The 27,741-nt window shown below is 35.7% G+C and overlaps 1 protein-coding gene across 2 annotated transcripts in view; it reads left to right on the top strand.

Annotated features, from left to right (window-relative positions):
• Pola1 (DNA polymerase alpha 1, catalytic subunit) overlaps positions 1-27,741 on the top strand; it is a 288,260-nt gene that overhangs the window by 99,471 nt on the left and 161,048 nt on the right. For both annotated transcript variants that reach the window (XM_047536617.1, XM_047536616.1), the window contains 5 exons: positions 15,645-15,677; positions 16,442-16,534; positions 17,458-17,663; positions 19,413-19,545; positions 25,476-25,607. In XM_047536617.1, coding sequence (XP_047392573.1) covers positions 15,645-15,677; positions 16,442-16,534; positions 17,458-17,663; positions 19,413-19,545; positions 25,476-25,607 — 597 coding nt within the window. The remainder of the gene's footprint in view (positions 1-15,644; positions 15,678-16,441; positions 16,535-17,457; positions 17,664-19,412; positions 19,546-25,475; positions 25,608-27,741) is intronic.

Raw genomic sequence — 27,741 nt, 5'->3', positions numbered from 1 at the left:
AAAAAACAAAAAGCAAAAAACAAACAACACACACACACACGAAGAATGGTAAGTAAAAAATCAGACATTATCCCTCATCTCTTTTCCTTCTCTATTTCCCTCTGCTTATTTGCCTCATTCTTTTTTTTAAATTGCTGCACATTAATTATACAGAATGGTGATTTTCATTGTGGCATATTGGTACATGCATATAATTTAATTGTTCCTACTTCCCAATTCCTTTCTTCTTCCCTGTCCCTGATCCCCTTCTTCTACACTATTGGTCTTTCTTCTAAATCATGACATCTAGAAGAGATTATTATTTCTTTTATTGTTATTTGGACTCATGGCAGAATTTTCATGGTTGGGATAGGAAGTTAAGAGAATTCTTTTTCGTTGTTTTTTAAAAAAAATTGAGCAGCATTGACTGGTTTTGCCTTATCTTTTTGTTGAAGAAGCAGAGAAGTATGGTAAGCAAGCACTTCATACCTACAAATCTTTTGCCTCTTAACAGAGAGAGAGAGAGACCTATAGACAGACCCACCGAGAGTGGATGTGGGACGGTACACAGGGATGGAGAGCATAAGATGGAAGGAGAGAAGCTTTCTAAGCAGTTTTCTAAATTGATCCTAATGCCTTTTTCTTTTCCTGGCTTAGTTGATCTTAGCATCTCCATTAAACAGAAAGCAAGAAAGGTAATTTTCCTCTTTGATACAGGTTCTTGGGAAAAATTTCACTATTCTCTTATTCCATGTCATTTGAGGTTGAGGAGAGCATTATTTTAGAATTATTGTTAGGGTTTCTTAATTTCTATTAAATAATCTTAAACTTGCATGTTTTTAATAAATTACCAAAGTGGTAGGTATTTTGTCCAGCTACCTAAGCAATAAAAGAAAGTATGATTGCTGTAGTAACTAGAGTTGTGCTTTTCCCCCATGCACAATATATTAACTAAGCAGAAAATTTAAAAGAACAAAGACAATAAAAGTGATGTTTGTTAGTGGTAGTTTGAGATATTTCAGGAGAGTTGAGATATGAAGAAAAGCAATGGCCATATTTAGAAAGCTGCCTCAAACCCAAGAGTATCTATTGAAGTAAACTTGATGACAGACTTTTTTCCTCTTCATGAATCATTGTATTCCTATAAAAGCGAAAATTCCTCTTCATCTAAACAAATGGCTTCCACATCTGTTCTCTTAGTTTCTCAAAAGGGTGTCTTCAGCTTGCATTTTTTTAAAAAGTGTTTATCTATTTAAAATGAAATATCGTCAAAAGCAGTTTATACATCAAAATCCAAGTTGGTCTTCAGCTTGTAAGAATTAGTCGAGAATGATTTGGTGGTGATGGTGGCAGTATAAGGAAAAAAAGAAAACACATTTGTATTCTGCATAGGTAAGTTCTTCTCCCTAATTAGACTGTTCAAATATTGTTGGCTTTAATTTTGCATGCCCTTTGGTTTGGAGGACTGAGTAGATAACTTTGTCTCTGGTAGCACATCCACCATTTTAATACTCTGGGTTCAGTTCTGAAAAAATTTTAAATTAATAGTAGAAGAATGATTCCAATAGTTCCACAGAGTAGGAATTGGTCTGTAGTTGACCTGTTTCTTTTTAGTTTTTTTCCTCCCATGTTCAGTTTCCTCCCCTACCATGTCACTAAGAGACACATGCTAATAACTTGTTTATAAAATCCTGTGTGTACTTTTCTCAAGTACTTGTTCAGTTCCCAGTGTCATGTGAGTTTGTGCACCCTCAAGGGTTTTGGTTTTATCTTTTTTAATCTTCAGTCTCTCCTTGGGTGACAGGCCAACATGCCCTTGAGTCCATCCTGCCATTTAAAAATAAAAAATGAGAAGCAGCTGGAGTGCCGGCTCTTTTGCAGCTGACAGGAATCTGATCTACTGCTTGGATTCTTTATCTGGGTACCAACATGCCACTGGTGTGTGGCTTGTTCTAGCCATGCCATTTGCAGTCACAAGGTTTAAGAGGGTGGGAATGGAGAAGGTTGTCTCCAGGGAAAAGAGTTTTTTCCCCCCCTTTGGTATGTAAAGGTCAGGGTAAAAGGCTCTAGATCAATCAGCACATGGGTCCCACAGCAGGTCATAGGACTCTTAGCTTCTTACCTCCCAGTGGTATTTCTGGACTGTGAAAGAGGTGTGTGTCTTTCAGAAAAGATTGCAGAGGCTCTTCCCATCCCTACCCACCCCCTGAGCTATAGCTGTCTGTCCTGTCTAAATAGCAACTTGGTCTGAGGTTAAAGGTCCATGAGAACTGATGTTTTAAAAATCTAATTAGCGATAAAGGCAATTAATATAATTACTTATTACTGAGTTTTTCTGGAACAGTATGAAAAAAGTAATTCTGACACCTTTTTTTTTTTTTACTGGATAAGTATAAATCATAACTGTTAGCAAATGGCACCAAACTTGACAAAAAAGAACACCCCACTCTATGCAGAAGTGAGGCAGGGGAAAAGATGGTTTTGTAGGAACTATGGGAAACTCTTTACTTGTGATATAAATTCATGGGCATTCAGTCTTCCTGTCGAGCCCATCATAATTGCCTCAAGGAGGGGGATCCATGGCAGAGGTTTTCCTTTTTGGTTGTTGAACTGTGCCCTGTAGCTGTTTTGGTGGCTCACGATAAAGAAAGGTGTTCCCGCTTTTTGACCTTGTTCAGAGGATTAATACAATTATTTGTATTAGGCACTAACCACCTGTTAGACTCGTTCTCTTTAAAGGTCACTATGTGGTGCCTGGCTGTCTGACTGGAAGCCTGCTTTAGATTTGCCAGTAGCCCCTGCTTTGTGTGACACCTGCCAATTGTGACGGAAGAATGGAGACCTGATAGCTGAAAGGGAACGGAAGGTGCTGGAGGAGGAATGAGGGATCAGGAGCCCCAGGGAGCACCTGTCTCTCTAGCACCATTTCATGGCTTTGGTGCTCACTAACTTGTCTCCCTTTTCTCCCACTACCCTTCAGTAAGCTGTGCCATATATTTTGAGGGATTCTGTTATCATCTGCATGCTGAAATTGCTTTATTTAAAATATTATATCTCTGTTGACCATTGAATTTCTTTCTCTTTCTCTCTTTTCTACTGGGGATTGAACCCAGGGGCACTTTACCACTGAACTACATCCCCAGCCCTTTTCATTTTATTTTATTTTTTAAAAATTTTGAATAGGGTCTCCCTAGGTTGCTGAAGCTAACGTTGAATTCGGAATTCTTCTGACTCAACCTCCTGAGTCTCTGGGATTGTAGGCCTGCACCACTGCACCCAGTGAACATTGGAGTTCTTGTACTTGAAATACCCTATATCCCCTTTGCTGAGCATTTTTGTTTCTGACTGCCTCCCTGTGTTTTCTGTTTAGATGCCTCAAAGGCACAATCCCAAAATTGCCCTTTTGGTTCTGTTCACTTACTTGTTTTCCATCCTAGATTTCCTTTCTCAGTAAAGAACACATCATCTTCCCATTTGTTAAGCCGGAAACATGAATATCATTCTTCTTTTCTTATTTTAAAATTTTTAAAAAAATTTTTTTACAGACTGCATTTTGATTCATTGTACACAAATGGGGTACATCATTTCATTTCTATGCACGATATTCTCTAATTCCACCCATTTATCTGCAAATGCCATAATATTATTATTCTTTATGGCTGAATAATATTCCATTGTGTATATATACCACAGTTTCTTTATCCATTCATCTGTTGAAGGGCATCTAGGTTGATTCCACAATCTATCTATTGTGAATTGAGCTGCTATAAACATTGATGTGGCTGTATCTCTGTAGTATGCTAATTTTAAGTCCTTTGGGTATAAACCGAGGAGTGGGATAACTGGGTCAAAAGGTGGATCCATTCCAAGTTTTCTGAGGATTCTCCATACTGCTCATTCTTAACTCTTATCTTTTCTTCAGGCCCCAAGTCTAACCTGTTGCCAAGTCCGGTAGATCCCAATTTGTAATTGTCCATGATTTTTTATCTTTAATGCCATTGCTTTTAAACTATTCAAGCCTCAGTACATATCCCTGGACATTCCCCCCTCCCAGTATTCTCTACATGTTTTACTGTCAGAGATTTCTTTAAACTGTAAATCTGCTGTGCCACTCCCCAATTTAAAGTTCTTAATGTGACTCACAAGGCCCTCTCTTCACTCTCCGTGAGCATCCTACTCTCACCATACTTTTAAATTTTCTTTCCATTGGGCAGAAAAACTTTGTTTTTTAAAGCTTATTGAAGATTTAATTTTCTTTAATCACCCTTTAGAGTTTCCTTGTGTCCTTTGAAACTTTGCATATACCCTTCTTGAATCTTCTTGTTCCTATTATTCCCTATGACTCACTTTCCCCTTATAGGAAATCTGCTTCTATGAACTTTTCTCTAACTCCTGCCCTAGGGGCCCTTAGTGTGTGTGTGTGTGTGCAATTGCCTGTTTGGTTCTCTATTCCACTCTATGTCACACACTAAGAAGGAAGGGATTATGTCTGAGTCATTCATCTTTGTGTTCCTTACCACCTAGGACATGAGAAATGTTCAGTAAGTATTTGTCTGAATGAATGAGTTTCTTTTTTGAAGTTCTGAAGGAAAACAAAATGCAGTGCTTCTTATAATTTTATATCAAATTCTCGAGCCTTGGTCAACTTAGAGAGTGGAGATGCTAAGTTTAAAACTGAAGGAAATTTTTTTAAAGCTAAAGATGGCATAGCCTTTATAATGCTTTTTCATATTCTGTACCTCCATGCTAAATGCATTTTCTCAACTTTATCTCTGTTTCTTTCAAACTTTCTCTGGATTCTTCCCAGAGAAAGTATAGAAGATAATGGTTTAGGAGAAAAAGTGATTGATAAATGGGAATCTGTGATATGATTGATTCTTATATTTGTTCTTTTCTAGGGACATGCCTGAACCTGTGTCTATAACATATGGTTCTCTGAACAGGTGAACTCAATTATATTTCTCTAAAACTAGGCCATCTTTCTGAAAGATTTTTCTTTGAAGTAGGAACCCCGTATATGTTTATCATAGCTAGCTCATTGAATCTGTTTTCCCCAATGAAATGGTGGGGGGACAAGGGATACCCTTTATCAAAAATAAACAAACAGTTGCTATAAGAAGACATGTAGAAAGTGTGGTCATTGCAGAACAGAATTTAGTAGCTCCAGTACTTAATGAAGGAGTCACCCTCTGAGATTAAGTCATTAGGACTTAAAAAGTTCTACCTTGGGCTAGGAGTGTGGTTTAGTGGGTAAAGTGTTTGCCTAGCATGGGCAAGGTTTGATCCCCAACACCACAAACAAAATTTTCCCTCCTTTCCCTCTTTGGAAGTGAAAGTGTAATGATGGATAGTCCAATGACTATCTTGTCACACACTGCTCCTACAGTGGAAATCAACATGCTTCTTTCAAGGTGTCAATGGCAGCACATTGGTCAGTCTCCAACTTCATATTTTCCAGACCACCAACTCAGTGCTCCTTCAGGATTGAGCTTCAAGGTTGACAAATGGCAACCTGTTAGATCTGCCATTTGTAAGGGTTGGGAGATCAAAGTTTTCTAGCTAGATTTTCCTGTGACCTCAGTTATAAAGAAAATGTTGTAGATTCTAGAAAATGCTAATGTCCCTTTTAGCTGTAAGTATTATCTTGATTGCAATGCTTGAGAATTGCCCAACTTCATTATCTGAGCATAGCCAGCCTGACGCCTTCTTCTCAAATAGACAATTATGATCAATTAAGCACTTTCAAGCCTTATAGAATACTTAATTTTATTAGTCAATTATTTGTGCTTTGAAAGAGTTAATGGTAGCTACCCAAGCCATTATTAGAAATTAGAATGTCCCAAAATAGAAAGGCTATTTCCTTTGTGTGTGGCACTGCAGTTGAAAATGCCAAGCATAGTTTTTACTGAGTTAAAGGGTGAGGGAAGGCGGGGTGGGGGAGAAAGTTACATGTAAATCATTTAGCCATTAACCTAATGGGTGGGTTTATAAATCCTATTACTATAAGCCCTTTTCATTTCCACTGAGGCCTGGTGCATGCTTGATCCCACTAATGTAAAATTCATTCTGTCTAAGTGATTACTGAAGTAAGACACTTTGAGTCAATTTTAATCAGGTTGTATGAAACTTGCTTGAGCACTGATGTTCACTAAAGCACGGACATAGTTTGGCCATGTCTTAATTAGGCCCCCAGATGAGTTTTACCAGGAATCAATCAGGGAGCCAAATCTCTGAGCTTTCTGACATGGATGTGTTTTTCTGTGGGGAAGGGCACTGTAGGGAGAGGCTTAAAATGCCCAGCTCAAAAGCAAGGGGCAGGACCCTTTGGGTGGGGTTGTTTCTAGTTTCATGGAACTTATGTGAATCCTAAGGTATCTGAAAGCTCTATTTTTGTGACAAAGGACACCTTCAGTGGTATTTACATTCAAACAAGTCAAAATTTCAAATTTGATGAAACATGTGGACCTTCCTTGAAAAATGCATACAAGGCACACATTCAAAGTTTTGCTCATAGTTTCAAGAGACTTTCAGGTTCCTTTTTCATTTATTTTTTTGGGGGATGGTGGTGGTGGTGGAGGCTGAGAATTGAACCTGGGGTACTTTACCACTGAGCCACATCCCCAGCCTATTTTATTTTATTTTATTTTATTTTTTTGAGTCAGTCCAAGACTGACTTTGAACTTGGGATTCTCCTGTCTCACCCTCCCTAGTCACTAGAATTACAAACATGTGCTATCATACCCAGCAGATTTTTAGATTTCTTGACTGAATTTAGGTTAATATCTTTTGTTCTAGTTTTAGTCTTAGTGTCTTTGGGCTCTCCCCCACCACCCCCGCCCACCACTGGGACTTCATATTTTAAGAATGCACAGGCTTGTACTTGAGCTCTTATGTTGGTGAGTAGATTTGATCTGAGTGTGTTTTTTTAGCCTGCTGTATAAACTCTCCAGAGTCCTAAGTCAGGTATAACCCCAAATCTGGCAGTAATGCACCTAAGTTCAAGTGAAACATATGGAACATAACCTTCTAAACCAGAGGCCGGGTGGAGGAGGAATGGAGAAAAAGAACGTTGTGAATGGAAGATTCTTCAAAGGTGAAAGCAGTTTTTTAAAAAGTCATAATGTAAAGCGAGTTTTAAAAAAATCTACAGGGCAAATAAATATTCACTCTGGAGACAAGAAATTATAAGAAAAGGGAGAAGTTCACTTTAAAATTTCACATGTTCAAAGCTGTAGTTTCTGATATTTTTTTTTATCAAAATTAGAGCCCTGTCAAATTGTAAGGCAATAATTGAGAGATACTCATAAATATCATTAAATGTGTCTGTTGGGTAGGAGAAACCTTTCAGAAAGTGTTGTTTATTCAACGTGTTTTGTATTCTTTACACATGAGCTACCAGAAGGTCTAGGTTATAAATTAAGGATTTAAAACAGAATTAGTTTACCTGGAAGCAAGAGTTGTATGGGAGAAGTACACTTTCAGTCAAGTTTATAATTAATGGGCCTTTATCATTGGGGTAGAAATTCATTTCTCTTGAGCAAATTTTTTGTTTATATAACAAGGATTGTGTAAGAAGGTGGTATTAAAAACTGATTCACTCTTCATTTCTTGTACAGAAAGAGCCAGCATTTAAATGTGTACTGTGTGGGGTTTAATTGCTGCTTTTTGTAACCAACTTTAAGGTCTTGTTGTAGTGATGCATATTTTGATTGGTAATGGCTTTGTTCTTTCAAGCTGGACCACTGAGGGTTTTCCTCCTTTTTCTGCATCCTGAGACATGTATTTATTGAATTACTACTGTGTGCTAGGCATCGTGTTAGGTTTAGATACTACAACATGATCTCTGCCTATAATTTGCTTATAGTCTCTTAATCTTACCTTTTATAGAAGAGTGGTATGTTGTGATATACACAGACCACTTTGGTGGGCACTTAAGTTTAGTATACTGTATTTTACTGCATAATTGTTGCTGCTTCATTAACATATATTCACACATAGTCCACATATCCTAATGTTGCACCAAAGATGGTTTAGTAATAAATGAATTTTTTATAAATATTTTTTAGTTGTCGATGGAAATTTATTTATTTATTTATTTATTTATTTATTTATTTATTTATTTATTTAGTGGTGCTGAGAATCGAACCCTAGAGCCTCACATATGCCAGGCAAGTGCTCTACCACTGAGCCACAACCACAGCCCTAAATGAATTTTAAGTAATACTAATAGAAGTTTTTAAAAAGCCTCACGTAATGGTCATACCCCACCTTTTTTGCAAAAATAATTTGTTATAATCTGCAATGATTATGTGGTGAAATATGGTACTCAATATCATTGAGTTGGGGAGGCTAAGAGTGGCTTTTCTGACCATGTGAAATTCCTTGTAAAATAAATAGATGTTGGGTGATAACAGTTATTGAGTACTTATGTCCTAAGGTTTTGAGTACTTTTGGAGAGAGTTTGCAAAACAAAGTATACATATTGTTACATTTAATTACAGAAGCTCTGGCATAGGAAGCTTCAGTTACTGTCTCCCTTTTATAGTTGAGGAATTAGAGACTTAGAGAGGTTATACTGTTTGCCTGAGTTTACACAGCTTGTAAGAAATGCTGTTAGGCTTTGAACTCAGGTAGCTTATATTAGTATCCTCCAGAGAAACAGAACTAATAGGAGGTGTGCATTTGTATGCAGTACACATATATAGAAATTTTTTTTAATGAAATTAGCTCTCATGATTGTGGGGGCTGATAAGTCTACCATCTACTGGCAGCCTGGAGACCCAAGGAAGAGTTGATGTTTCAGCTTAGGTCTGAAGGCAGCCTGTAGCAGGATTCCTTCTTCTTCAGAGGACCTCAGTCTTTTTGTCCTAAAGTTTTCAACAGATTTGATGAGATGGTGATGTGCTTTGTTCAAAATCCTCTTATTTTAATGTTAATCTCATTTAAAAATACTTTCACAGCAACATTTAGACTGGTGTTTGACCAAATATGTGGAGACTGTGGCCTAACCAAGTTGACACAAAATTAACCTTTGTGTAGCCTAATGGTTTTAGCCACTGTAGGGAAATGGCTGTGAAAAGTACAAAAGCAAGAAATGAGCATGTCATGTTTAATGAGTGTAAAATATCTGGGGAAGACTGGATTGAAAGCTGTGTGTGGGAAGCATTAGAAGATGAGAAGGGACTCAACTCGATCATGAGTCTTAGGGTCAAGCTAAGAGTTTGAATTTCGTTTTGAGGCATACCTTTTATGAAGAACAATGACAAAGTGTGAAGAATGGTTTGGAAGGTAATGATGCTGGAGATAAATAGGCTAAGTGAGTGATGAGGGTCTGAAGAATGACGTGGGAATGCAGAGGAGGTGCCATATTGGAAGGATACAAAATAGTGTAGGGGCTTGTTGGTTCATTGGATTAGAAAGGAATCTAGCCCTTTGTTTGGGTTGAAGGTTCTTGGAGGGACCATTTATCATGTTTGGAGTTGTTTGAGGGTTTGGAGATGAGTAGAGTTTAGAATGAGTACTTATGGGTCAGACAATTGAATAATGCATTTTTAATTTCCAGTTTATTTCTAATTTTATGTCATCAGCAACCAAAGAATCCTAAAGCCATTGACATTTCAGTGATTATTCTGTTTATGCATTGTTTGTTTAGAATTTGACCTTACCCCACATTCTCTCTCTCTCTCTCTCTCTCTCTCTCTCTCTCTCTCTCTCTCTCTCTCTCTCTTTTTTTTTTTTGTGCAGTGCTAGGGATTGAACCCAGGGCCTTGTGCTTGCAAGGCAAGCACTCTACCAACTGAGCTATATCCCCAGCCCCTACATTTTCTTAACTTGTAGAACTTTTGTTGTGTTTATTATCTAAATCATACACCATAGTTGGTTTCTGATGAGTAGGTGTTACTATAGTAGATAGATGCTTTTGGAATAGGATCTTGAAACTTTTTGTTAACTCTGGAAAGCTCTTGTTTTCTCTCTCCTGTTTAGTATTAATAAATATTGGAGTAGTCTGTAACAGCATCTAAAAACATTTCATAACCTTTGAATACACTGTCAGACAGTAGTATTCTGTTTTAACAAAACATAAAGACCCACATGTTATTCTGGACTTGTTAGGAGAACCCAAAAATATACATGTCAGTAGTAGTTGGTCTTAGGTTGCTGTTGCTGTTAACCTTGGCAGAAAAAAAAAGTGCTTTCTGATTAGTAAACCATATCATGGGTGTGTTCCTAAACAAATTATTTTCTTTAGAAAACGATTTTTCTGATACACATTTTAAATTTCTTTTCTAGTTCCCATCACCCTTTCCCAGCCTTCAGAGGCTCAGATTGGGGTTAAAATACCTTTTCATATTATTTTAATTATTGTTCTCCCCTTTCCTGTTTCCCCCTCCTCTTTTCCCCTAACGGCACTGTTCTGCAAAGCCTGCAATGATTGATATGATGGCAGTGCTGTCATTCTTTTTAACCAAAAAAAAGTCATTTTTGTTCTAGTTATTTTAATAGAGTCCCATTAAAGATGTATTGCTGACTGAAATATCGGCATGAAGGGCTCTCACTGAGCTGAGCCCAGGAATTAAGAAGTCAGGAAATCGGCTGCTGCATTGCAAGAGAGCCTTGTGTGACACCGAATCTCCTGATTGGGGAGATCATTACTGCTATTATGACTCGACTTGCGTAGGAATTTTAAATTCCATCTGAATGTCAGTAATAACCCTCTTAGCAAATTATCCTGAATAAAATCACGAAGGCATTTTATATAATAGGTGTTGAATTACTGGATAGATTTGCTAATTAAATACTCTTTGTTCTGCTGCAGTTGACATTACAGGGTAAGATCTTGAACAATTATTCTCAACAGCTGTACTTTGTTAAGGGAAAAATTAACCACAAAGTTTATTTTTTTACACTTGAAGTTGGCAGATTTTTGAAATGTGCTTGAAAAAATTCCATCATCCAATTGGTAATGAGTAGATAAATATGCAGGTGTTGCTGTGAAATCAGATAACTGCAGACTGCCTTATTAATGAATTTAGCGAGCCTTTATAGCCCTGTTTTCTAGCCCTTGGTACTTATAAAATGATTTTCTGTCAGAATGGGTAGCTTTAATATTAGACATGTCACATTGAAGTGAACTTATGAACCGTCATCTTGTAATCACTCTACCTTATGTCCAGTAGACCTTTCTGGGTACCTGTGGCTATTTTAAAAATGCATTTCCTCAATGGGGAAAATATCTATAATGTATAAGTTTTTGATTGTTGACTTCTAGAACATTCATGGGGGTTGGGTTTCTTAATAAGGCAGCAGGACATTATTAAAAAAAGAGAGAGAGAGAAAACAATGTCCAGATTTGTGTGGTTTGGAGCAGGAATGTTTCCCAAAGGTTCATGTGTTGAAGACTTGGTCCCCAGTGCAGCAGTGTTCAGAGGTGGGACTTTTGGGAAGTGATTGGATCATGAGAGCTCTGATTTCATCAATGGGTTAATCCACTGATGAATTCATAATTGAATGGACTATTGGGAGGGTGGAAACTATAGGGGATGGGGTCTAGTTGGAGTAAGTAGGTCACTGGTGACATGCCCTTAAAGGGTATATTTTATTCCTGGTCCTCCCCGCCCTTGCACCTGCTTTCTGCCTGCCATAAGGTAAACTGCTCTGTTTTGTCTCATGCTCTCCGCCACAATGTTTTGCTTTACCAGAGGCCCAAAGCAATGGCCCAATTGACCATGTGCTAAAATCATGAGCCAAAACAAATTTTTAATCCTTTAAGTACTTTCTCCTGAGGTATTTTGTCACAGCAATAGAAAGCTGACTAACACAAGCTTCTAGGTCAAGCTCTTGACTAGTTCTGTAACTTTAGGCAAAATTTTAAGTCTTATTTTCCTCATTTGTTAAATGGGGCTTATGACACTCCCTACCTTTTATGATTTTTCATTAGGCATTCTATAAACATTTATTAATAACTACCTTGTACTGGGTGGGCCCTCTGCTAGATGCTAAGTATTTGGTAATGTATTGGGTATCCAGTAGCCCAACCTACTCCAGTGAGCAGGTTGAGTTTAGGGCTGGACCTGAAGGCATGTGGGTAAGCGTGGCACTAGAGAGAGCACTGTGGTTCTCAGAACTGCTAAGTGAAGAAGCATGAGAGAATAGGACTAATAATGGTTGTGGATTTTCATGTTGGCAAACTGGTAAGGACCTTGAGCATTGTTATTAGCTCCTGGTGAAGAACACTAGACAAAATGGTGGTTAAAATGACTCACAGAAATCAATACAACTTCTATGGAGAGCTGTTGAGCTATATTTATAAGAACAATTAAAACAGAACCTTTGACCCAATGAATTTGCTCATTGGAGTTTTTCTTGTTACTGACAAATTTGTATATTATGTGTGTATAAGTATTATTTATTGAAGCATGTTTACAATGATGAAGATTAGAAGCAGAGGCTGTGATTGTGATTCAGTGATGCAGCACTTGGTAACATGCATGAGGCACACTGGGTTCGATCCTCAACACGACATAAAAATAAATAAAATAAAAGTATCGATTCTGTCTACAACTAAGATATTTTAAAAAATGATTAGCAGCAACCTACATGTCCATTAATAGAGAACTAAGTAAATATCTTTTCATATAATGGAATATTATATAGTCATTAAAAAGAATGAAGCTGCTCTTTATGTGTGGGCTTGGAACAGTTCCTAAGATGAAAGTGTTAGTTGAAAAAAAGTATTTGTAGCACAGTCTGTAGTTTACCATATTTGTTAAAGAATAAATCCACCAGAAGTTTTATGCCACCAAAGGGAAGTTGTTTTGGTAGCAGCCCTAGGATTGTGAGTGGAAGTGGTTGTGAATTGTTGGAGGATGGATAAATGGAGATGGATGATGGATCTAAAAGGTGAAAGATGCCAGTTCACATAGTGTACACAGGGATGACATTATAGGTTTGGTGCACATTGTGAAAGAAGAGTAGAAAAAAATTGGTCACTGAATGTGTGGTGTTTTAGTGAAAGTTTCACAAATTGTTCCTGAGATAATTTACTTAGTAGGTAGCAGTTACCTTATGGAATTATCCATTTTGATGAGGAAAGCTAAACCTTGCAAGGTTGAAGGGGAAAAGGGTGGAGAATTCTTGATAAATAGTTCTGTCTTCACTATGATTACCTCAACTTGGCGTGATCTTGTTATTGCCCTTTTCCCAAAGGAATCATCAGGTATTCTCCCACAATGCATTTTCCTGTAATTTAAATGTTAAAGATGAAGTGAAGGAGAGTGATTTTTTTTAATAAGTTCACTGAATTTTAGTGTCTAGTAAAAAAGTAATTGGGATTACTATGGGATTTATCAGTTGACTGGTGCAGTTTGTTGAGTACCTGTTACATGTGAAGTCTAATTAGGCACAAATGTGCACTCAGACCTCTAGAAGCTTGTAGTGTAGTTGGGGAGGGGAATAAGCAGTCAATAAATAACACAAAACTTCATTTGTTTGCTAAGAGAACAAAGTAGGCATATGTCAGAAAAGAATCATTTTGGGTTGGGCCAGTTAGCTTAGGTTTTATGAAAGAAGGGTTTTTAAAAAAAATGTTTTTAGTTGTAGTTGGACACACAATACCTTTGTTTTATTTATTTATTCTTATGTGGTGCTGAGGCTTGAACCCAGTGTCTCACACATGCTAGCCACAACCATGGCCCCATGAAAGAAGGGTTTTAACTGAGGTTTGTAAAATGGAATTGCAGGAAGAGGACTGGGCAAGAAATCTAGGTAGGGGACATGCTTTATGAGCAAAGCCATGAAAAAATGACATTTGTAAGTGTTGGAGGACTAGGGAGTTTGTCCTGCCTGGCAAGAGGTTTCATGTAAGGGAATAATGGGCTGTACAGGTGGAGCAGGGATTTAGGTGCCATTGCAGAGCTTGGCTTGATCACGTGGGCATTGAAAACATTAAGGAGACTGATAGTGATTCAGGATAAGTCAATGAGATCTAAGGCCAAGTAGAATATTGCTTTAGAGGTGTCAGCAAGTTAACTTTCAGTTATAACAACATGGCCATGGAGTCAGGTGTTTCCACCTTGTGGCCCTCCCTTCTCAGTATGTTAGCTTATACTTTCAAACATGTCCCCTTGTGGTTACAGTGATGGTCGCTACTGCTCCAAGCTGCCTTTTCTAAAAGGCAGTTCAGTTTTTCTTCTCACTTCTGGTCAGGAAGTTTCATGAAAGATTCCTAGAAGAATTTTCCTTACATTTGATAGTTTTGATAGTTTAGGATTGTATTGTCACATGCACATGCCTAAACAGATCATTGTTTCCAGAATTGAATTATCATGTTTATCTTAGGCCAGTAGTCCTTGACTCAGCTTGCAACGTAAGAGTCACCTTGGGAGCTTTTCAAAAACTACAGCTGGGCCAGGTATTGTTTTTTTTTTTAAAGATACCCAAGTGATTCTACTGTACAACCAATATTAAAACCACTAGCTTAGCTTGAAAGAAACTCACTACTACCTACCACTTCCAGGGCAGGGAAGGGCTTCCTTCTCTGTGAACTGAAGGAACATTTGAACAAAATTGGGAGATAATAAGAAAGATGAGTGGATAATAAAAGTGGAAAATAGTAGATGGAAAGGATGCTTCAAAGACAAGATTCACGGAGTTCCATAGTATGGAGGACAGGAGAGATGGAAACAGTCCCATGATGTTTGAGCTTAGTTGATGAGGAGGACTATTGTGTTAGGAGAAAGAAGCATAAATCTTTACCTGGCCCACTGGAAAACTGACTTAGGGTTTAGGCAGATATTTTGAAAGATAGGTGGTGATAGGTAGTAGAATGGAGTGATTGAGGCCCCTGCTCTGGAACCAAAGTGCCTCAGTTCGTATCCTTGTTCTGCCATTACTGGGACAAACTAGATACTTTGTTTTTGGTATCCAGCAAATTGGAGTATTAATCAATAGTAGCTACTTCTTGGGGATTTTGGAGAAGGAAATGAGAAAATATACAAGGTGTTCCCAGCATAGTATCTGGCACCTATGTTTGAAAAACTTGCTGTCTCTCTCTCTCTCTCTCTCTCTCTCTCTCTCTCTCTCTCTCTCTCTCTCTCTCTCTCTCTCTCTCTCTCTGAATCCTATGTGATATGTGTTGCTTCTGATCTGGCCCCACATAATCTAGTTATTATCCATATTTTTGTCTTCATTAATTGACTGTTGATCCCTGTCTTTTTACTGGGCACTGTGCTAGTTCCAGGCAATACAGTGGAGATTTATTCTCTGCCTTCAAGGAATTTAGTCTAGAGAAGAATTTTAAATCTAGTGGAGATACACATACACATACTGTGACTTTTTTGAAACTATGCAGGTCTATTTAACTAACAGTAATGAAAGTTTGTCCTTTTTGCTTTATTATAAAGGAAAATTTTTATTATATGCTTATTAAAGATGTGTAGAACTATAGAAATATATCTGCTTGCATATATCTGGTTAAGAATCAGCAGAGAGGCAAACATTTTTAATTATGTTGATATTATTGCTTTGAGGGTTGTTGTTAAGAAACCTTCAAGAGCTTTAAAGATACATGGAAATGGCAAATCATGGAGTTTCCTGTCTATTTGTGTTTATATTTAGAGTCTTTGTATTTGTGTAATATATTAATCCTGATTTTTTGTTTCATTTAGATTTTGATGCATACAAAAGAGATGGTACAGAAGGTAATGCTGAGCATTTTCATTATGTAACAACTCTTAAATATCATACCTGGTGACGTTTTTGTATTCAAGGAAAATTGTAACCCAAACATTACTGGAAATTGCTTCTTAGGATGCCTAGTTTACATTTATAATCCCTCCTAATGGATTATAGCTTTTTTCTTGTACCAACACTGATATGATCTAGCCCCTGCTTGAAGCCTATATGTGAGCATTTCAAGCAAATTAGTAACAGTGCTAATTAGAGTTTATTTCCAGGCCTTTATACTGTATGTTCTCCAGTGTTGTTTGTTATGATTGATTTTTTTGGCACTGTTCGTATTCTACTAAATACTGTTTGAAACTGTTAAGAATTTAATATGGATTTGTGCCCCAGAATTTTAAAAATCCATTATGTTTCTGCTCCTTAAATTGCTGTGACCACTAAGCATGTGGTATAGTGGATAAATATAGACCTTGTTTCCTAGCCTCTTGTTCTCCTTCTCATGATTAAATTCCATATTTTGTTTCAATTAAAACTAGACACAGTTCTTTTCCATTCTGTTTTAAGAAAATTTGAGAGGTTTTCTTAATGTTGTAGTGTTCACCTTTTCAGTTTGTAGCTATGTAGAGACTTAATATTCAATCACCTGCCCTGACAATACAGATAAAAATTATAAACTTTGACAGTGGGACCTGTCATTTCTGTAGTATGGAAAATTTTTAGTTTCATTGTGTATAATAGTCACTTTTTGTTGTTAATTTTTATAATTTTGACTTTTCATTAGATGAATCTTGAAGTTATTTATGGAGATACAGATTCAATTATGATAAACACCAATAGCACCAATCTGGAAGAAGTATTTAAGTTGGGAAACAAGGTGAGTGTTTCTTGAACACTTGCTATGTTAAGATATTGTCCCAATAAGCTAAAAATGAAGATAATAAACACCAACTTCTGATTTTTCTCTCCTGGAAAGTGTGGAATTTGAATTTTACTCTTCACTTGAGAGCAGGTCTGGCATAGTACACTCCTTCCTACTGGGCCTCACAAAGCTTCAGTTTTCCCCTCGGAGTAATGGTCTATGTCTTGAGGGTGTTGGAAGGAGAAGAAACTTCATTTATTTGTTCAGCATGTAGTTATTTGCTTATATTTAAGGAACTAAGGAACATCTTAGGCATTGTTTTAACAAAGTTTTACTATTTATGCCCACATATCTACTTATTGAATTATCTTAATTGCTTATAACTGAGTAGTTTGAAGGAAAGTACAAATGTATTAATCTGTTTGATTCACAGAAGACTCATAATTTTCCATAATTTACATATATTTCCTGAGCTGGTCCAGCCAGTACTATCCTTTATTTGAGTAGGATGATACATTATTGTCTTTATTTATTTATTTTGGGTATTGGGGATTGAACTCAGGGGCACTCAATCACTGAGTCACATCCCCAGCCCTATTTTGTATTTTATTTAGAGACAGGGTCTCACTGAGTTGCTTAGTGCCTTGCTGTCTTTGAACTCGTGATCCTCCTGCCTCAGCCTCCCTAGCCACTGGGATTACAGGCATGTGCCACTACACCTGGCTTGTCTTTATTTTTTTTAAAATCAGTTTTTGTCCTTTGTTTTTCAGTACCTTTGCATGTACCCAGTATAATACCACACACATTTAAGCTGAATAAATGCATTCTCATCTTATATGACTCCAAGTTTTGCTTAGATTAATTCTTGGGAAATTGAAGAATGCTCATCCTATCCCTGTTAGTTGAAAAGCTAACATTAATGTTTAAAATTTTCACAGGTAAAAAGTGAAGTGAATAAATTGTACAAACTGCTTGAAATAGACATTGATGGTGTTTTCAAGTCTCTGCTACTGCTGAAGAAAAAGAAATATGCCGCTCTGGTTGTTGAACCAACATCAGATGGAAATTATGTTACCAAACAGGAGCTGAAGGGTTTAGATATAGTTAGAAGAGATTGGTGTGATCTTGCTAAAGACACTGGAAAGTGAGTTCAGCTTTCAGTTTTGCTTTTGTTGTTTGTCTTTTAAAAATTCAGATGTTGATCTAGAGAATGCCTAAAAGTCTGCTAAGCATAAGGATATAACTTCATTTGTACTAATATTTCATATTAAAAGTTCATACTTATTTGAAGGAGAATTTTACAATTAGATTGAAAGTTAGAAAAAGCCAAATTTGCTAGGTAAGAAATGCTTGCTGTAAGTAAGATGCTGTCTCATGAGTTTTAACTCATGGTCAGGGTAAACTTTCACACTTGGATCCTTATAGAGTTGAATTCATAGATGTTGGTTTGTTTTGTTTTAATTTTCCTATTTAGGAATTACTTTGTTTTGTACTCCTGGATCTTCCTGGAGCCTGTTTAGGAACATAATTGCTAAAATTTCCCCAATTTCATGGCTTAAAGTATTCTGGGATTCAAAGAGGGCCACAGAGTGAGACTTTGTTACTGTCATATCATTTGTGTGTAAAAGAGTTGTTTTAATCTCGGATTAATTTAAGAGATAGTTCTCAAATATTGTGTGTGCCTCAGGAATAATAAATGTCATAACTGACTCATTTGCTTTGCACCCAGGACTGATGATTGCGATAGTGAGACCTGTGTGTATGAATTTTTTTAGGGTCACATTAATGTATAAAACACCTATTTAAAAAATGAATTTAAGGTACTTTATATACCAACTTTCAGATACTCCTATTTTGTGAATTGGATAATTCTAAAAGAATTTTTTCTTTAAAGCTAGATTTTAATTTTTGCTAAATACCAGCATTTTTTAAACTTACTTTCCAGTGTTCTCCTGCTTTGAAGTTGGGAGATTGAGCAATTGTTGTTTCTGCAAAACTGCTCTTGATTAGGCAAAGTTGATCATCTGAGTATAGGTCACCGTTAGCTTTTTATGAAATGTAGTTTGAAATGCTTCATTGCCCCCAAATGTACCCGAAGATGAAACTACTTTGTATAGACTGTCGATGAGAGTGTTTTCTTTAGCTTTGTGTTTTCTAAGAAAAGATGCATCATAATAGAAGTAAATTTCTCTGAGTTAGAAATGTATTAGTAATTAAAGCTATACAAATGTTTTTGTCAGGGTGCTTTTTCTGACAAATTATAATGCAGCTGTCAAACTCTCACTCTGCATTTTCTCAGAAATGGGTAAAATATTGGCTGTCTTACTCTTTTTTCTTTTTCCTTTTCCTTTGGATTTGGTAGAATAACATGAAGTTTTTGAGGAATAATGTAAGGTTGGAGAATACTGACCAATTTATAAAGAAAGAGCTGAAGAAAGAGCTTTATATTCCTACTCATCTAGATACTGGTCATCTCAGATGGAGATATCTTGATGATACCAGTGGTAGTATCTTAGTGCTTTATGAGGAAAGTGAAATAATTATCTTCTAAAATTTCAACTTATGGGTAGACTATAACTGCTTATGAATTTTATAATTGCATAAAAATATATGGAACACATATTTTTCTCCATTGTATTTTGTATGAAGCATCAGTTACCACATAAATGAATGTTCTATATGTCAAAAGGCAAACCTGACCTTTCAAGGTTGGTAAAAATTTGGTACAGTTAGTATTAAGAAACAGAGTAACTGCCTTTTGGACATTAACCCTCTTATTAGCTGTTAGTGTAGCTCTTATCTACACATTAATCTAATGTCATCTGTCTTCCTTTTCTCTCTTTAAATAATAAAGTATGATATTTTAAAAAATCAATATCTCCTTTTTTTGCAGCTTTGTCATTGGCCAGATTCTTTCTGATCAAAACCGGGACACTATAGTAGAAAATATTCAGAAGAGGTTAATAGAAATTGGAGAAAATGTGCTAAATGGCAGTGTCCCAGTGAGCCAGTTTGAAATTAACAAGGTAAATGTAGCATTTATTGCTGAGCCCAGCTGCTGTCATGTGTTTTTCTCCTCCTTCAGATAGTTGAAGAACCACCTCATTCTTGCAATTTAAATGAATTCTAGCTAGTGGTGCAAGCTGCTTAACAACTATCTTGCAGATTGAGCATTAGCCTACCTCTTCCAGCCACAGATGCTGCCTTGTCTTCCACAGAGGCCTTCCAGATTTCTTACTTTAAGTCTTGGACGCCTGGTTTCCATAGGTCCTGTGGAGTGATACAGGTTATGTTTCAGGCACTTGCAAACACTTTCTTCTTCATAATCCTTCCAAATAATAGCTGTTTGTGGCTTGGGCATGTGAACTTGGTGCTTGCATGCGTACACATATGTGTAATTTCACAGGTGATGATCCCTAGAGGTAGTGTATTCAGAAGAGTTTTGGGGACAGTTATTTAGAATTAAGGTGGTGGTAACACTTTCTGTACATTCAAAATATTTATGCTTTTTTTTTTAAATAAAAAACCTATAAGTTGCACTTTATGGATACTCTTGTTAAAAATATTTTTCTTACCTAATTTGAAAAACAAAATCTTGATTTCTAAAGTGCTGTGTAATAAGCAAAATGTTAGACTAATAGATTTTTTTCCATTTGAAAAGAGTACCCTTACATATTCAGAAGCTAATTTGCAAATACCACTTTACCCATTTTGTAATAGATTTCTTTGTCAAAGCTCATACAAAAAAATTTTTAATGAAAAAGAATCTAATGATGACATTAAATGGAATTTTTAGAATGAAAACTCATTCATAATACCCCTATGCTAAAGTAATGCTTGTCATTTTTGCATATTTCCTAACACTTTTACATGGCATCAGTTACAATATATATTGTTTAGAAACCTATTTTTACTTAACACAAATATTTTTCTACATTTCCATATTACTTTAAAATCATAATCAGTATGCTTATTGATCATCTATTTTGCTGATTCACATTTAAAATTTTTGTTTGCTGATTATAGTTTCTATTGTATATAACTGCTGAATATTTTTGTTGACTTAACCCTTTTGCTTTAGGATAAGTTACATTTATATCTTAGGTTCCTTGAAATAAAAATTTTTTGTCCAAAGATATAAATATCTGTATGACTCTTGAAAACTTGCTTTGTGAATAGGTAATACCAGTTGATAATAAGATAATTAAAAAATGATAATGAGAAAATTTCACAGTTGGATTTAATTTGTATTTCTCTGACTCTTAGAATGAATATTTTCTGGGTATATACTTAAAATTTGTATTTATTCTTAGGTAAGTTTTTTTGTTTCTCACAACTTGTCTTTGTGTCTTTAATGTCATAGAAGAAGACATTCATGCACTTCAAGGGAACATTTGCCTTGACATTAGCTCATTCCCTTAAGTGATGCAGTGTCTATATATTGGCATGGAATCACTTGTGTTATCTAAAAAGTGGTTTTCTTTGAGTTATTGCTTTATTTCTTTCTAAAAAATTTGCATAATTAAGTATAATGACTTTAGTCTTCTTATAGTCAATTCTTAAATCTATTCTGCATATTGTATCCCTGATTCTTTATACCTTCCTATCCCAGGGGATTCCAGGGATGAGTTTAGAAAGTTCAGTACAAGCATGATATCATCATCATCATCATCATCATCATCATCATCATCATATATTTTTTGGTACCAGGGATTGAACTCAGGGGCATTCAACCACTGAGCCACATCCCCAGCCCTATTTTGTATTGCATTTAGAGACAGGGTCTTACTGAGTTGCTTAGCACCTTGCTTTTGCTGAGACTGGCTTTGAAGCTGCAATCCTCCTGCCTCAGCCTCCTGTGCCGCTGGGATTACTGACCTGTGCTACTGTACCTGGCATGACTGTATTGTTGACAAAATAACCAAGCACACTTCTTCTAGGGTAGTGGACTCACACTGTCATCTTCTCCTATTATAGTGCATATCTTCAGGTTCTGATCCATAGTCTATATCATTTTATTATTTTAAGTGTTTATTGTTAAAAGATCCAAACTTACACAAATTGAGAGAAATAGTATCATGAATCCCCATACATCTATCACTCAGCTTCAATAATTGTCATCTTACAGTAGCATATTATTATTAATCAGTTAACACTTAGTGCATATGTGTTAGGGGATATGCATGCATTTGTCAGTGGCAGAAATGACACTGACTATATTTATAGTCTCAATATTACATAGGATAGTTGCTGGCAAATAATGGTTACTTAGTGAGCTTTGAAAGAAGTCATTTGGTTTTTAAATTATTCATTCAGCAAACAGGGACTACCTCTTACATGTGCAGGGCTAGATTCTGGAATATAAAGTTGAGTAAGGAAAGCACAATCCATGTTTTCAAGATCCTAATGTTCTCTGAAAGGTATTTAAAGAAGAATTTCTGTAGTGTTAATATAAATACAGTAAATCCTGATGAAAGGACTATCTATATCATACTTACGGTTCTGTGTCTATTTACAGTAGGCTATTCATATGTCAAAGGTGATGTGTCCTTCTGATAATCCTTAACATATTTCTGATTGCTTGAATTATTTAAAACTTGTGAGCAATTCAGTTTCTATGTTTTACTGCTTTCCAAAGGAAGTAGAATGGAAAAGATTATATGACTGGTTGTAGATGGTATCATGACAAGATGCTTTTATTTTATTATTATTATTGTTTGTTTTTAGATGATGTTAGTAGGACTTGAAAATAGCAGGTAGATGATTAGGGTGGAGACTTAGGTAAAGAGATTTTAGCTCTTATTGCCAGAAGCTACTGAAAAACAGTATACGTGATTTTTCTCAACTATTTCAGTCTTAGCTTAAATATATCTCATAAAGTAACACCAAATACTTCATAGCTGATTTTTATAGCCCTGGCTAACGAGAACCTAAACCACCATGAAACATTTTTAAAATCAAGTCTTCTAAATGTAGCTTGTAAAATTCTCAAATCGCCTCAGTCTAATAAAATCAGTTGAAAATCTGGATTTCTTATCATTGTACTAAAGAATAGCTCATTAAAGAAGATAATGGCTTTGTTTTTCTTAATATATTTTTTAGTTGTAGGTGGACACAATACCTTTATTTTGTTTATTTTTATGTGGTGCTGAGGATCAAACCCAATGCCTCACTTGTGCTAGGCAAGCATTCTACCACTGAGCCACAACCCCAGCCCAATAATGGTTTTCTTAAGTAGAGTTATATCAATTAAAAGTTCTCTACAGTATTGACCATCCACATTGGTCAAAAGTTAACATTATTCAAGTTGGAGGAGATTCAGATACTTGGAGAGTTTCCTAGGTACTCTGCTATACTGATTATAGGATTTAGAAAGTGTGCATAACTTCAGTATGTGTTACTATGTGTGAGGACCTACTTTTTTCTACCACAGTAGTTCTCAAATTTCATGGTCCCAGGACACCTATACACTCTTTATAATTGAAAACTCCAAGAGTTTTTGCTCATGTGGTTTTTGCTTATATTGTGTTACAAATTAAAAAGTATTATTAATATATTTTAAAATAACATAAATCCATTATGTGATTACAAAATAATATTTTTTCATGAAAAATAACTATATATTCCAAAACAAAGAAAAATAGAGGAGTGCCATCATTTTGTAATTTTGCAAATCTTTAATATGTAACTTAGTACAAGATGTCTGGATTTTTATACCTGCTTCTAAATCCAGTCTGTTATGATGTGTGGTTTGGGTTGAAGTATAGGAATAAAATTCAGTTTTATATAAATACTTAGAAATGTTTTGGTAAATTTCTTTCTGATAGTTGTATGTTCTTTTTTTTTTGGTGCTGGGGATTGAACCCAGGGCCTTGTGCATGCGAGGCAAGCACTCTACCAACTGAGCCATATCCCCTTGTATGTTCTTTTTAATCCTACACTAAAACTCTATAGATGGTATATTTTCTTAAATGTTATTTGAAAGCACATCCAAGAATGGCTTATACTCTCAATTAAAATCTGGTTTGTGTTGTATTTTGACTATTTTGCCCATGCATGACATTATGGAATGGTCATTTGTTAAATGATGATTCCCTGAATTATGTATGTCTTCCAAAATTGACATATTTTGTTTTACACTATCAAATATCCCATTTTAAGTATTTGTATTTATATCAGAAATGTCTTTAAATATTGTGAAGCTGTCAAGTTCACAGAGGTGGAAACAAGTTTTTCAAAATTCTAATTTGCACAGTTTGAATTATATCACTGACAATATTTGCTATGAAGTTTTCTTTTCTTGAAGTAGCAGGCTTATTTAGTTCTTATTTGAGAAACTGTTGCTAGATTCCCATGTTAGAATCACATAGTTTGCCATTCTTTCAAGTAAAAATTGTATTCTGTGCAGCTAGTTTAGCTTGCAACTCAAACAGTTGCACAAGTGTTTTTCCTGGAGCAACTTTATTTAAATATGCCTTGTGTGTACTTTATATTTTATCACACAAAATAGTAGTCTTGTACTCAAGGGTTGAGAGCTTTAAGAATTAATTAATTTTTACTACATTATCAAGGATGTTCATTTGAAACTGCATCGTGATGAAGAATATAATGACTATTAGTACAGTTTGATAACTGCTGCACTGATTCATGTTTATAAGGCACCAGCAATTGTATTCACCATGGCTTCTGCAATATCAGAACAAATAGTGTTGTCATGAAAATAGTTTTGATCTTGATCTCCTAAAGGGGTGTCAGGAGCCCCAGGGTCCTGTAGACTGCACTTGAGAACAGGTAAATCCATTAAGCAGGTCATTGTTCCCCCACCTTTCTTCTTGTTTGTTGAAACCTACCCCTTAAAAACGCAGGGTTCCCCTCCTTGCCTTTGTGCATATTGCGTTCTAGTCCCATAGATTATTTTTCCCCATCCCTTTGATCTATACCTGAAATATTCTTGCCTCCTTTACCTTTTGTTAAAATCTTGTTTTTTCTTCAAGTATCACCGTAAGTTCTTTTTCTTCTGTGATTTCTGCTGTCAGCTGGATGTAATCTTCTCTAAAATCTGACAATAATACTTCGTTCACATCTTCCTTAAAGCACATGTAGCTTTATTGTATTTTTTGGTGGGGGTGGTTGTTCATTTGAAGGGAAAGAAGTTTTCTAATAGGTGATGACTTAATACCAGTGACTACATCTTATTCATCCTGTAGTACTTCATAGTACTTTAATTTAGCAAATTATTTCACAATGGGTAAAATAATTTATCCAGCACGTATTTGACTGCTACTGCACACCATGCCTTTTTCTGAGCATTATGAATACAGCCTTAAGCATGGTTCCTGCTCTCATGGGGTTGCTTTCTGTTCTGCTTCTGTACAGCTTAAGTTGACATGACAGGGAAATCCAATGACTTCTGGTGCCTTTGGGATTTATTTAGGCCAGAGGAGCCTTTGAAAAACAGATTATTATGTCAGAGTACCTGTTATTCATCAGTCCCAACTAATCAGTTAATTCATTTGAGAGAATTGTGAACATTAGTAGAAACTCTGAGGCTGTATAGAACACTGGATTTAGAGTCTTGATTTTTTTATATTCAAATATTATGCAGCACATCACATAAACTTGTAGTTTTTGGTTCCTTTTTTTTTTTTGATGCTGGGGAGGTTTGAACCCAGTGCCTGGTGCCTGGAAGGCAAACACTGCCCCTCAGCTATATCCCTCACCCCTTATTTTTCTCTTTTTAAAGTTGCATCTGGTTATGTTAATTAATAAATGAAGGAAAGAGGAGCCTTGAGGACAGATGAACTGTTTAAATATTCTGTGACTGTGTTCTACACATACTTTTCATTTGTATGTTTATGTGGCTAATATGATTCTAGCAAAGATGTGTTCATTGTATATATGTGTGAGAAGAGTTTTACTTTAAGATTTTGGATTTTTTCCTCTTTTTCTGTTTTAGGCATTGACAAAGGATCCCCAGGATTACCCTGATAAGAAAAGCCTTCCTCATGTACATGTTGCCCTCTGGATTAATTCTCAAGGAGGCAGGAAGGTGAAAGCTGGAGATACTGTGTCATATGTCATCTGTCAGGTAAAACTATCATAATTCATAAGACCCATACAATTTAAGAATCCAAAGTAAAATCCAGTTTGCCATAGTGTCTTATTTAGTAGTCTTCAAAATAATTGATCCTGTAAAGAGATGGCTTAAAAATCTGGCTAGTTTTACAGCATTTAAAAACATTTGTTAGGGATGTGGTATGTTTTATTAGAAGTTTCATGCAATGTTTAAGGCAAAGTGTTTTGGTTCACTGAAACTATTTTGGTGAGACAGAACTACTCTCTCAACCCTAAATTAACTTTTAATGAAAATATATCATGGACTGTGGGTGTGGATCAATGGTAGAGCCACCTAGCATGCACAAGGCCCTGGGTTTTATCCCCAGCATCACTCTAAAAAAAGAAAGAAGATGTGTATAAATTTGGTCATGTGTCCAGCAATATTTCTTTATCATTCCTTTTGTAAAATACTTTACATTATGAATATCAGAGGAATAATAAAAGAATAAACATATTATTTTCCTAGCCTATATCAAAATAATTACTTGGAAAAATATGAAATGTGTGATTATATGAATAAAAGTTGAGAGACTCTAAAGACATACCTTATGAAGAAAGCACGAATGATTCGATCAGTTTCCTTTCTCTTTCTTTCTCCCCTCCCTCTGTTCATGGAGAGGTACTGCCTGTTTGCTTTCCTCCTGTTTCATGAGACCTCTAATGAACCCCTAGGCCTTCTGAAACAGTTTTAAACCACTACCAGTTTCATTTGAGACTAGCATGCTGCTGACAGGGATTGAGAGAGAGATAGGACAGAAGAGCAGTTTTTTTTTTTTTTTTCTTGAAAGCACTTGGATCCTATTGGAACAAAGGAGAGCTGTCATCTTTATTTTATGAAAAAAAAAGTCATAAGTCTCTAACCAAATCTTTTGAATTTATTATGGTTTACTTGTCCCAAGGAATAATTCATCTGAATAAGACTTTTCTTTTAAATTATTATTAAGAATTTTATCCTGGGGTTGGAGTTGTGACTCATTGGTGGTACACTTGCCTGGCATGTGTGAGGCCCTGGGTTCCATACTCAGCACCACATATAAATAAATAAAATAAAAAATCCACTGACAACTAAAAAATACTCAAAGAATTTTATCCTGATTTTTATTGCATTGTTATTATATTAAAACATTATATAAAACTTCAAATTCACTATAATATGTTTGATTTTTGTTAATCAGTGTGTTTTTAAACCATAGAGCTTTGTAAAAATTTAAAAGTAGTCTGTTAATATCTGCTACATACTGTAGATGATGTACATAACAAATGATATAAGTACATGTACAGGAATCAGCACTTGACTCTGTCTCCCTCCTAGGGTTACCCTTGATTAAGAACTGTTACAGAAAGCAAATTCCTGCAGGAAAATATTTCCATAAATGTCTGACTCGCTCAAACCCTTAATGTGCTTTGCATATTGCCTCTGACAAGTCTAATCTCAAAAAAACAATTTTCATATTATGCAAATAAAGATTTTGGTAAATAGGCTAGTTTTTTTTTCCATTTATATCTTTACATACATGGAGAAGCTCTTACATTTTTATTGACAGGACCAGATGATATACAACTTTGAAAAAATTATCTAGGTTTGGTAAAATAGCATCTAATGATGAAGTCAAGCCATGATCATATTTTGGCTAAACCTGGAATGGAGACGTATGGTAACTTACAAACTAGGATGATCAGTGTATTTAAGAGTCAAGTTTATGTTCCTTGTCTAAACATCAGGTCTAGATGATTTCTTTTTCTTGGTCTTATTGGTATATAAAGGCTCAAAATGATGATGCTAGAGTAGTACAATATGCCCAATTGTATGTATTTTTTGCATTTTTCCATACACTGATACTGGGCCTTAACTTGTTTACTTTTTAAAAGTAGTTCATAATTCTTTTTATTATCTTATTCTCCTTAACATATCCTAAGAAAGGCTAATGGACTTTAATTTGCCTTTGTCTACTATCTGTGGAACATGTCCCCTTTCTTCATGTTTGCTAACTGAAAGTTCCTGTTTTGCTTTTAAACAGCCAAATTATTCTGTGTTTCATAACACAACTGTGTTTTTAGAATAAGCTTTGAAAGTGTGTGCTAACAAATTTTAGGAGGAGGACTGT

This window comes from Sciurus carolinensis, chromosome X (assembly GCF_902686445.1).
Source record: "Sciurus carolinensis chromosome X, mSciCar1.2, whole genome shotgun sequence".
Taxonomy (NCBI): Eukaryota; Metazoa; Chordata; class Mammalia; order Rodentia; family Sciuridae; genus Sciurus; species Sciurus carolinensis.
This window is presented reverse-complemented; position numbering and strand designations above follow the sequence as displayed.